The sequence below is a fragment of the Hyalella azteca genome, unplaced genomic scaffold (assembly GCF_000764305.2).
Source record: "Hyalella azteca isolate HAZT.00-mixed unplaced genomic scaffold, Hazt_2.0.2 contig13133, whole genome shotgun sequence".
Classification (NCBI taxonomy): Eukaryota; Metazoa; Arthropoda; class Malacostraca; order Amphipoda; family Hyalellidae; genus Hyalella; species Hyalella azteca.
In genome coordinates this window covers 48624-60879 of record NW_025943066.1, presented here as the reverse complement: position 1 = coordinate 60879, position 12256 = coordinate 48624, and the positions used below count along the sequence as shown (strand labels likewise).

Here is a 12256-nt window from a genome sequence, read left to right as displayed (position 1 = left end):
AACAGAACTTGACTTGCGCATACGGTGTATTTTTTATAGCCATTCAATTTTTGCTACGTCCTTAAAGTGTCGGAATATACCGCGTTTCCATAAACCAGCTACAACAATAAAAAATGTGCTGCACTAATAAATTTAGATGTTGCATAAAAAAATTTGATTATAAAATTATCTCTAACTTCAATTATAATACCCTAAGGTTTCTTGTTCAGGACAGCACTTTGTAATTTGTTAGAAATTTAAAAGCGAAGAAAACACCACAAAAATTTAGCATATCTCTATTGAAAACGTTTTGGAGACCAGCTTCATCGTCAGGTGGATAAATCTAGAACACAGGTAAAGGTAGAAAATTAGTTTGGAGTTAATAAAATAACTTTGTATATTACGTTTTGGAATTATTGTATATTTTTAAAGAGAAGCCTAGTTTAAATGCTGCCTATAGTTCTTATCCATTAGAAATTGTGAATAGATAGGTACTGACTTTATTATTCTACCATTTGTCTGTAAATTTAGGTTTTTAACTTATGTGTTTTTTTATTAACTCCAAACTAATTTTCTTCCTTTATCTGTGTTCTAGATTTATCAAACCGACAATGGAGCTGGTCTCCAAAACGTTTTCAATAGAGATATGCTAAATTTTTGTGGTATTTTCTTTGCTTTTAAATTTCTAGTGAATCTGCAATTAAAGCAATCTAGTGACTTTTTTACTTTTGTAATTTGTATAGAGTATGAGTTATCAATGGCATTTCATTACTACTATTCTATTGTCATTGTTGTGTAAAAGGATTACATTTTGGAACATGAATCCATTTTGTATGCCTTAGATAAAGGTTCTTTTACTTTTAGCCTTTTTACATTGAAAAGAGATTTTACTCATATTACAGGGCAAGTGTTTGAATTCATTGGTTCTACAGAAAGTACAAGCCTGATAGTAAAACTGTTGCACTCTAGCCACTCCTGATGAACACGCTAGGCCTTGCTACCTTGGTGAGGATGGGCAACTGCTTCTGCCTGAAGGAAACTGTTTCCATCAATGGTCACACTTACACAGTGAGGGAGTCATTAGGGGAAGGGTAAGTTTTAGCTTGGTTTGTATATTTTCATCATGAAATAATTTGTCACTTCATCCATTCTATTCACATTTTACAGTTGAATTTTCTGCTTAATTGTGTATACAATTTAATTATTCATGTAACATGATCATATGAACATTCGTTTATTACTCCTGAAGGATTTCTGAGTATTGACTAAATGCAGGCATAACCCCATTTAATGAACTTTAACTGATTGCTATTACTTTTCAGAGGCTTCAGCACTGTTGACTTGGTGGAAGACTCCTCATCACACAAACTATATGCTTTGAAAAGAATTACTTGTCACAGCCCCATGGATCAGAAGGTAACCAACTATATTTCATTCACTTGCCAATATTTTTTTCTTATGTTTTTATTTTGTAAAGAAATTTCTAAAATTATTTTTAAAGACAGATTAAGACAACTATAGATAGAGTAACATACCCACATTTTGAAGAAAATTCTCTTACTTTATAGTTTGTCATGAATTGTTTATTTGGTAGTGAGACAAGAAAATGGTATTTTCCTATAGTTTTTTTGTTTTCTTTTTCTTCCAAACTTGATATTACAGTACATTATTTAATATGAGAAACAGAGAAATTTTTACTTGTCTCAATTTTGGCAATAAATATTTTTGATATCTTTGATGATTTCTAAATTCTGTGATGCTTATTACTCTGCTTTCAGGTTGCTCTGAGTGAGGTGGAGTATCATTCAGTTCTGCAACATCCCAACATCCTGCCCTGCATTGCCAGTGACTTGATTGGAATGCCTGATATGATTGGCAGCAAAACGTCTCAAGTCTTGCTACTGCTCCCATATTATCAAGTGGGTTCATGTGTCACTCCCATGAAATTATCTTACTTGCTAATTTAATAGCTGTGACATGAATAAATATCTCATCAGCATTTATGTATAACCTTGTCTCCCATTGATTGTACAATATTACCATAAAAATGTTCTTCTTTTAAATAAAACAAATTACAACTTCATAACGTTCTTAGTTTTTTATTTATTAACAAATTAAAAGGGTCAGTTAATTCTGGTTGACCCTGTATAATTCAATTATAAACAATTTTATCAACAAAAATTATATTATGAATCTAAATCATTAGTTGAATTTTATTTATGAATTTTTGTTCAAATCAGATTTTTGAGGGTAATTAGTTCATATACATCTATTTTTAACTAATTATGTAAATTAGGTTTTGTTACTTACTGAATATTTTTCAACCAATGCAATTTTATTTTTCAACTTGGCTTTCTTTGTCATTGTTTGTTGAAATCATGATCGTAATTTACATTCTTTCTCTAATGGCATTTAATTTGATGTTCTCAGCGTGGTACCCTGCATGATGAGCTCATGAGGAGAGCACAGACCTGCAATTTCTTCTGTGAGGTGCGTTGTTGTAAATACTGCATTACATTAACTTGTAATTTATGTTACACGGTTTGATTCTGATCATGATATGGATTCTTAAATAAAACAAATACAGGGTCCTTCAAAAAAAAGTATTTGATTTCAATAGGCTTTTGCAAAACTCATACGACACATACAGAACAATTCATTTTATTTGTGAATAGCTTATTTGATGCCATTTTATATCACTTAGTACACTTTACTTGGTTTTGAAAATTATGTTTGATAAATGATGTCCCCCATTGTTAAGACATTCACGAAGTCTTTCCGTGAAGTTGCCCATAGCTCTTCGTGTAACTTCCCTTGGAATGGCTGCCACTTCCTGCCTAATGGCATGTTTTAGTTCTTGCAGAATTCTGGGACAATATTTGTACACTTCAGCCTTTAGGTAGCCCCACAGAAAGAAATCGCAAGGTGATAAGTCAGGTGACCGTGGGGGCTAGGAAATGTCTCCTCTTAAAGACACAAGACGTCCAGAAAACAACTCACTTAACATTTCCATTGACCAGCGAGCAGTATGAGTCTTTCTGTGGGGATACCTAAAGGCTGAAGTGTACAATTATCGTCCCAGAAATCTGCAAGAACTAAAACATGCCATTAGGCACGAAGTGGCTATGGGCAACTTCAGGGAAAGCGTGAATGTCTTAACAATGGGGGACATCATTTATCAAACATAATTTTCAAAACCAAGTAAAGTGTACTAAGTGATATAAAATGGCATCAAATAAGCTATTCACAAATAAAATTAATTGTTCTGTATGTGTCGTATGAGTTTTGCAAAAGCCTATTGAAATCAGATACTTTTTTTTGAAGGACCCTGTATTTTTGGCCGAAAAAGTATTTGTTGACTGCATTTCTCTGGGTTTGTTCACTTTGTTGAGGGTCATAGTGTTTTTTTTAGTTTTTAGATCTTATGAAGATATATAGATTCATTTGTGTTCAAAGTGAGACTTCATTATTAAATGCTCGACTTTCATACTAGTGAAGTGAGTACGTTTGATTGCAGAGAGATGTATTGAGGATGTTCCACTTCATATGCCTGGCAGTGCAGCATATGCACAACAACAAACCTCCTCTGGCTCACCGCGATCTCAAAACTCAAAACATTCTCCTTAAGGAGGACTTAACGCCTGTACTCATGGACCTCGGTAAACTGTGCTTTTTATTTGCTTTTCGTCAACTTATTTAAGCATTTCCTTCGGTTTTGTTTTGCTATTCCTGATTCAGGAGAACTACAATGCACACTAGAGAACTACAATGAACTAGTGATTAGCACAAGAACTACATTGCTACTAATCACTAGACTTCAAAGGAGTTTAAAAATTCCTCCTCCATTTAATTTGTTCTAGGTTCTACAACTCCGGCAAGAGTGGAGGTAACTTCTGCAGCCGATGCACGTCTGTTGCAGGACACAGCTGCTGAGCGCTCATCCATGACATGTCGCGCTCCTGAGCTGTTTAATGTCCCTACCTCCTGTAGGGTTGACGAGCGTACTGACGTCTGGGTGAGATCAATAATTCCGAACGAAATCTAAGGTGCACATAAATCACTGACTGTAGGTTACTCGTAGCCTCCTCATTATGAAATGTATTTTATTCTAATTGCGTAGTCCTTCATTATCTTTGAAGCGATTGTCAGTTATCTCATTCAGAAAAGTACCCAGTTTCTTTAAAACATAAGCAAGACTTATAACTTAGCTCTTAAATAGCGTGTGTCACAACTGACTCGACATAATCTGTTGCAGGACTCGTTTGTTTACTTTTTTGTCTTTTACCCATTGTTTTATCCATTCAAACAAATCTGAGTAAATGATCGAAAATAAATTATCACCTCATATCACATCGTGTCCTATTAGTGTGATGCACATCGTGTCCTATAAGTGCCCAGGCCCCTTAATGGCTCGTAGCGCCACTGCAGGTCTCAGCTCGTTAGCACGAACTGAGAAACTGTATTAGACGTGACTGTATTAGAAGTCCATTAAAGGTGGATAACAAAATTTTTTAGTATTCCTAATCTTTAACTTCAATTTTTGCCTCTTGCCATAATTGTTGCAGTCACTGGGCTGCGTTCTGTACGCCATGTGCTTCTTCAAGACCTCATTCGACGCCGCGTACGAGCGCGGTGACAGCGTAGCCTTGGCTGTCATTGCTGGCAAAGTCTCCTTCCCTGAAATGCATCCTTTTTCTCAGGTGCGCCTAACACCTACGATCTATCGTGATGACTGTCGACATTTATTTGAATTATATTCTTCCTTTCCCTTATTCTTTTACAGCCAGACAACCATGGCTAGTATGGCATTCGTTCTCATGAGTGTGAAAAATGAATTAATTCATATATCAGAAAAAGTGTTGGATTGCATATAGCAGTTGAAGTGCCTTACTAGCATTCTCTGGAATTCATCAGATTTCTGTAAGAGACGGATAAAGGCTAGAAAATTTTTATTATGAAGCATAAAAAACTCTCTAGTGGCATTTTTACGAGGCTTGGCGCCTTTGATAAATTTCGGGATAATGTTGATCAAAATTCATGGGCTTTTACAGAGTCTCCTCGAACTGATCGAGTCTCTGCTGCAAGTGGATCCGGAGCAGCGGCCCTTCATGGACTGGGTAGTGGAGAGCGTGGCGCGCCTCTTGGGAACGCAGCACCAAACCAGTGCTGCGCCAGACGATCAGTCCGTCCTTGCTTAATTGTCCTCAGGCTTTGTTAAGACCTTCTATTGAATGTTAATATATATCTTTGCATCTTTATCAAAAGCACCGCTTGAGACCCTGTCCGGTCATATACTTCAGCCCGTTGTGCTATGTAGGCATTGAACGGCACTAGAGTTTCCTCAGTTGCCTCCACCTAATTATGTTGTCAAACTTGCACTGGTCCTCGCCTAAGAATATATCCTAAGATAAACTAAGATGTTACAAACTCCTAGTAAATGGAAAAACTTTTGTTGCCATTAATATCGCATTAGGGACCTAAAATTAGTTTATATTATTTATCTATTGTTACTGTTTTGAGTCTACCCTTTGATTAAGTGTAACCTGTTGATTGTTGATAATTGCTGATTTTATTTATTTGGAACTTTGGGTGCAAAATCAGGTTGTTTCAAAATTTAATGCAATAAATGTGTGTTAAAAGAACTTGGTTCCAATTGAAGGTGTTTTCGGAATTGATAGGTGTGTGTAAAAATTAACATGTAATGTTTAATCTATGATCTCGCCCTGCCGTTCACATTCCCTTGCATTCCAATAATGGCGTTGCTATCCTCATGCTCTGAATGGCTGCTGTCTTCGGACTGTGTTAATCTGTTGCATTCCAATCCAAATATAAGCGCTTTACTAATATTCATTGACTATTGGAGCGTAGGATGACATTTTATTATTACCACCACTTGCTGGTTTCTGAACCCTACGTTAATATTCTAGTTATGAATCTTGTCGTATCTATATTCTTAAGCTGCACTGAAAAGGAAGCTGCACAATCTTTCATCTCTTATACGTCGAGAAATTATCTTGAAATAATTCGTCTCCCCACGAGATTCATTTGATGTCTGTTAGTGCACGTCTGAGGACTGTGAGCTCTTTTGTTGAATTAAATCGCCCATCATGTATTACATTTTGGGATATTAATTCATAACCTTAGTTATACTTCTTTAGGAAATCATAATGTTGAATGCGGACGATGTTGTATTACCTTGTTTGAAATGGAATGATGTCTGAGTTAATTACAAAGTGTCATGCCAAAGTGTTACTATTTGTCTGATCGGATGTCCGGCTAAACTTTAAATCTTGTAAGGTTGATTGTGTAATCAACCATTTTTGATATTAATTAATTACTAGTCACGTGATATTTTTGTTCCTGGAATTTTGTTCTCGCGGAATTACGTTATAAATATATCTTTTAAATTTTTTGTTGAACCGCAGAAAGATGAAATGCACTTTGACGGTGTGAGCGGTGAACCTAGTTAACTATAATACATTTGGGGTGACGAATGCTCTGGGAGACCTTAAGTAAAGCATAAGCTTTTTGTTACTTGCATTTCTGCTATCAAGGATAATATTAACTAGAATATAGTATTTATTGCATACAAACTAAATACTTATTGCTGATCAATGTTGAGTTAGTGCCATGTCTTCAGAGTTGTATTTATGTCTCAAGACCCGCTGATGATTTTTTAGTATTCTTCGATTTCTAATGTAATGTACCACACAGATACATATTTTACCAATTACGTCTTCGCGAGAAAGATCGTCGTTAAAAGCTTGTGTTATCTATGTTTTAATCACAGTTTATCGAAACAGAAGTGAAAGCCTATTGGAATTAAATTCTATTCAAGATTCACGCTTTTTGGTCTGAGGTGTCGTCCGAGGTGTTCATTTTCTTTCATCACGCTTATAGGATTCTGTGTTCATAAGCATAGTATTCAAAGCTCGAAGTATTTGACTGCCAGCCTCACTCTTGTGTACATCACCTGTTGCTGGATGAAGTATTACACTTTTTCTTTCCCTTTTCTTTCCTATTATTCCCAATTCCCATGATTCCGATCATCCCGTTTTTTCCCAAATGATGCAAGCGACCTCTTGATTAGTTGCATTCGTTTTCTGACGCTTATCAAAATCCTTTTTTTATTGATATCGATTGACCTCCGGTGCGAAATAGCTTGAAAACTCGCTAGCAAGCGATTATACTACTACTACTACTACTACTACTACTACTACTACTACTACTACTACTACTACTACTACTACTACTACTACTCTAAAGGATAACTCCTCTGTTCTGCAGATTTGCGCCGATGCTATTCGGAGATTTGAGTAATTTTACTTTGGGTTATTTTTTATATTTTACAGTACAAAATTCATTTTTTATTTCGCCGTTAATGTAATCTACTACTCTAAATGACCTTTTCCTAATTTTGTTATTGTAACTTATTCTTCATTGATTATTAGAAATTAATCGTGAAATTTATCATGTCAAGCTGTGTGTGTTGAAGTTTAATTTAAAAAAGTGCAATGTAATCTACGTTAATAATTATTCTATTCGATGGAGTGATTTTTTAAATTTTGATTTAACTATGGCCTACCAGTAAAAGACTGATTGTAAAGCCGGCATTATCACTTTTACCTTAATCGCAGTTACAACTTAAATTGCTTCAGATGCAATTGCGTCAGCTACTTCCATCTGAAGAATAAATCAGCACACTATTTGCACTATGGAAACTTGCAGCTAATATTAGCCCCGTATATAAGCACCTTTAAGTTGCCTGTATACGGGGACAGTACTACTGGCCGCCAGTTCATCCGCCGCTTGAACTGTCCACGCTACTGGCCTAGTGTATAGGGGTTCAGCCGCTTCAGTGGCATGTGCCTGAGACGCGGCCAAGAGAGAGACAACGATATGTTGTTTTCTTCGCTGGAGATAGGTGGAGAAGTCAGAACTCAGTCTCAGAAGCGGCCAGTAGCGCTAATTCAGCCATGGTGAGAAGGTTTGTGCCGCTCATGTGAAAGATATTGGGTCGAGTGAATCACGGCTTGCTTGAACGATAATGGTTCTAAGAAAAACCCAACAAGGTGGAGTCCAGTCGATATTCAATTGTTCTTTGAGATATTTAAAAAGATATGAATTAATGTGGAATGTTTGCCATGCTGGTTACTCCAGCAAAATGAAGAGAGAAACGAGTATTTTGAAACTGAAAGAAGACCTTATTAGTCAGGGTTTAGTTGTTCCCGACGTTACATTTTTAAGGGCTAGAATAAAGAGTATAAAAACAACGTACAGACTGGAGTCACTTGAGTTGTTGACGGTGATCCCACTATCCATTTTCACAGCTCTCCCCCGACGGCTTCTAACGAGTAACGACGCACTGGCGGGCGCAAACGAGGTACGAGAGTACGAGAAAATATCGGCACCTTATAACGGTCCTCGCTCGTGTAACAGGCTTTACTTGCCGGATACTGGATAGTCACCAAGCGGCCGACATTTGCCAGATCTACTTGCAGGCTGACAGATCTCCCCTTGTACAGGGTGCGGCGCGGGAACTTACTTATTTGAATTGCGCGCCACGTGGCGGCCATTAGTCCTAGGAAGGTGGCGCCATGCGCAATATGGTGCGCGGGCTATGAAGTTTTTCGTCCACTCAGTTCAATTGCGACCATGCAGTGGTCGAGAGAGGAGCGCGCGTTCGCAGTCTCTGTGTACTTTTCTAGTGGCCGGTCTATCGTTGCAACCCAGCGTGCGTTTAGGAGGCTTCACCTACAAGATGTAATATTCAAGAATTAAACTTGTAAGTAAACCCAACGAAACTTTAAATGTAGCTCTTTGTAAAAAAGAAAGAATTAAAACGCTATCTTTAATACTTTTTACTTTGTGATTTTTTTAAAAGAGTAAGTTCCCACGCCGCACCCTGTAGTTGTACAAGAACCTTTAGGCATGTTTAGTTTACAATCACACTATCATAGTCCATTTGAACGACAGTTCATAGATTAATTACGTATTCATAAACTGTTGTCGATGCTTTTATAAATTATGGCTCGGAATATCTGACTTCAAAGCAATCTTGCAACCCCAAAAATGATAGCTTATGGAATCTCATAAGTCGGAGGGTTATACCGGGCGATACGTAAGAGTGTAAGACATTACGTTGACGAATCGAACAAAAGATAGTGGTCTCTTCATTTCTCATTTACCTGTTGGTCTTGCAGCTTTATAGCAAATAGGCTTCATAATCACGCCGACTTACTATGGAAATCAATTTTTGACTATTCATGTCACCATGTTTTCCGTTTCTAAAAAATTTCTGGTGTGCCACAGGCTTAGCAGCCACACTGCGGGCTGCGGCACTAATTAGGTATACCTATTAGTGGTAAGTTGAGAACACAGACTGGCCAGACATTTTGTAGAATCAGTTCATTTTAAATTTCCTCATCTACTCTAGTCTCCAGGTTTCAATCAGAATCTAGTGTATCGTGATATTTGTATCCATGAAATAACGCGTTAGCCTAATTAGTAATTACTGGTCTGTTAAATAATAATTTAGCTAGGCTAGCTGTAAGATTTCAGGTTAGGAAAGAGTCTAAAAAAGTCTGCTTTGCCACTATGAAACATTATCTAACTCATAACATTTTCATTCTGCCAAATGGTTTAAATTGGCCAAATTCATGTGCATTTTTATCCAATTCATGGGTACCTAGCTTCTGCCCAATTTTCCCTTCACAATCCCTTGCCACATTTATCATTTATTCACAAAGAATTACTGATTTTAGTGACAAACCAGAGATTTTTTAGAATCAGTTCATTTTTAATTTCCTCATTTACTCAAGATTTTAACCAATTTCTTGTGTATGATTATGCTGGTAGCAGCCTAGAGACTAGCAGGTAGCCTATTCATGATTAGCCTACTTTGCTTGTATACTTATAGCCGTAATTGTGCTGTGCGGAGCTGAGGTGTCAGTGTGCGCAGGCCGCCGCCGCAGTGCGTCGATGATGTTAGGTGGGAAATGACTTTTATTATTAGTTGTTATAGGACTCAAAAATTAACTTGAGGGAGAGTCTAAAAAACTCTCTGCTTTGCCACTATATAAATAATGTTTCTGTAGATGCTACTGCTACTGCTAGAACATCCATGATCCAGCCTTCCAGTAAATCCAGGCATGCATCCAGCCATGAATTCAGATTTAACAAAAAATTTGACATTTAATATGAGATCTTTTCATTCAAAATAGGCCTTATTCAAATTTGGGTTATAAGATTTCTGAAAAAAAACTTCCAATAATTTTTTTTATGGAATTAAATATAAATATTTACAGCTCCAAAATTTGAGTTGTTGCTTGGAAAGTAGGTATAGGTTTATAATTGTCACTTTGGTTATGTAGAAATAGAATTAGTATGCAGGCCAAAATTGCAAAATGGATTAATTCTAAATGCATGATTATTTTAGTTCATTTAAAGATTGCAGAACCTCATACTTAATGTTAATGGCAGAAAGTTGTCCTTGATGAAAGAACAAAAAATGGGTGAAATATTCAGAAACTAAGAAATGTAAAAGGAATTCCAAAGTTATACAAATTGTCTTTCTGTAATCATTTTCTATAATCAAAGTCAAACATAAATCTGCAATTTTATTCTCACAACTAATTTGCTATTTACAACTAATTTGTTTGTGTAAAACAAAAGATTGATGAAACTAATCAGAATTCTTAAAATTGAACTGTATGTATGCCAGATGATCCTACAAGTACAAGGTGGTTGACAAAAAGCATTGGAAGAAGCCAAAATCTGGACCTGAAAGACCACAATCTACAGGATGGGAATGTTAGACAGACTGAGCAAGTGACTTAGTTAGATCAATCTTAAATACCTTGGCTAGAATTCCTAGGCATAAAATATAATTTATTGGATATTTGGTCCAGTGGTTACATAAATTATTTATTTATGGTTACAGTTCAGAGTACCAGGATTGGAGCAGAGAGATCATGAGATGCAGGATCAATTCCAGCTCTGTGTGTCAGTTTCTGGTCATAATCAGCAAGGAGGTCGGGCATTTAAGGACAGCAGAATTGTAGCAGTAAGTTGCAAGTTTGAAACTTCAAAATGCTGTGAATGTCCTGCAATGTTTAGAATTGGCAACAGGCCTATGTATGGCTTAATAACGCTGAAACTGCTATAATTTATTATTAATTATTATTTGGTACCTATTGGGAGGCTAGTATGGAATATATCTACTTGGCGAGCCGCGACTGAATTTTTCGAGCCGTGGTTTTATGGATTTGCCAGCCGTGATTCCATTTCTACGAGCCGTGATTCTATTTCACCGAGCCGTGAATGCCATATCTCGGCCATGAAAAGCCATTTACGAGGTGCGAATGCGAATTTATTTACAAAGTTTATGCACGTGTTACCCCAAATCTCTAATTTTACCCTTAAACAGTCAAACGGCAACAATAAAATTTGTCTCTACTGTAAGTTCAGCACGTGTTAATATACAGTCTGACCGCTTTGACATGACCGCAACTATGCGCGTTGCAAACCGCGATTTTTTAATCAAACAAAAATTTATGACATTCGAGCCGCGAGATTTCATACCTACTGAAATTATATGATATTAGAGCCGCGAGATTTCATACCTACTGAAATTATATGATATTAGAGCCGCGATATTTCAGACAAAAATAGGACTTTTCCAGACTAGTTGGGAGGTGGTGGTACCTAAATTATGATGGCAACTTGTGTGTTGTGGATGTTAGAATTTTTCAAATTATTTATTTAATGGTATAGAATTATATCACTAATTTTCTTCAAGTTAACTCTATGATAGAGGAGTTGATACTAGATTGCAAAAATATTTGCTTCTGTTACCATATGTAATCTAAAATGCTTACAGTAAGCCAAAAATTAATAATAAGAAATAAATTCTTATTCAAGAGCCTAAGGTTGATTTCACTGGTGGACCTTAGGTAAATTGTCAAGAAATTTTTATAGTTATTGCACTTTATTAGGATATTGTTGGCCTGTGCACTTTTCCATCTTACCTTTTTTCACTCTTCCTACTTGATTGTTATGCTATGATGCATGATAGCTGAACAGCCATGAATAGCATTAGTATTGATTGCTTAGACCTGAAGCACAAGTATGATAAATGCTTCAATAGGTGGTTTGCTGAGGACTTCTTGAAAGGAAGCGCAAAGGAAGATCCAACTTGTATCAGCCTGTTTTCCAAATATCAGGCTTGTGTCAAGGTTAGTGTTTGTTGATGTAATGAATCTTGTTGGCCTAAAAT

General features: G+C 36.4%; 1 protein-coding gene across 1 annotated transcript; it reads left to right on the top strand.

The window, feature by feature from the left end:
• The first annotated feature begins 834 nt into the window (after positions 1-834).
• On the top strand, positions 835-6991 carry LOC108669255 (serine/threonine-protein kinase 16). The gene is made up of 8 exons (XM_018156559.2): positions 835-1070; positions 1302-1395; positions 1758-1898; positions 2410-2469; positions 3497-3638; positions 3840-3994; positions 4545-4679; positions 5031-6991. The coding sequence occupies exons 1-8, from the start codon at positions 958-960 to the stop codon at positions 5175-5177; spliced, it is 987 nt and encodes a 328-aa protein (XP_018012048.1). The 5' UTR covers positions 835-957; the 3' UTR covers positions 5178-6991.
• Positions 6992-12256: the final 5265 nt, after the last annotated feature.

Bases quoted from the DNA above. Each gene is read 5' to 3' on its own strand.
- LOC108669255 (XM_018156559.2), top strand. From the start codon at position 958: ATGAACACGCTAGGCCTTGCTACCTTGGTGAGGATGGGCAACTGCTTC. The intron at 3,639-3,839 runs GTAAACTGTGCT...AATTTGTTCTAG, and splicing joins GCCTGTACTCATGGACCTCG to GTTCTACAACTCCGGCAAGA. The intron at 4,680-5,030 runs GTGCGCCTAACA...GGGCTTTTACAG, and splicing joins AAATGCATCCTTTTTCTCAG to AGTCTCCTCGAACTGATCGA.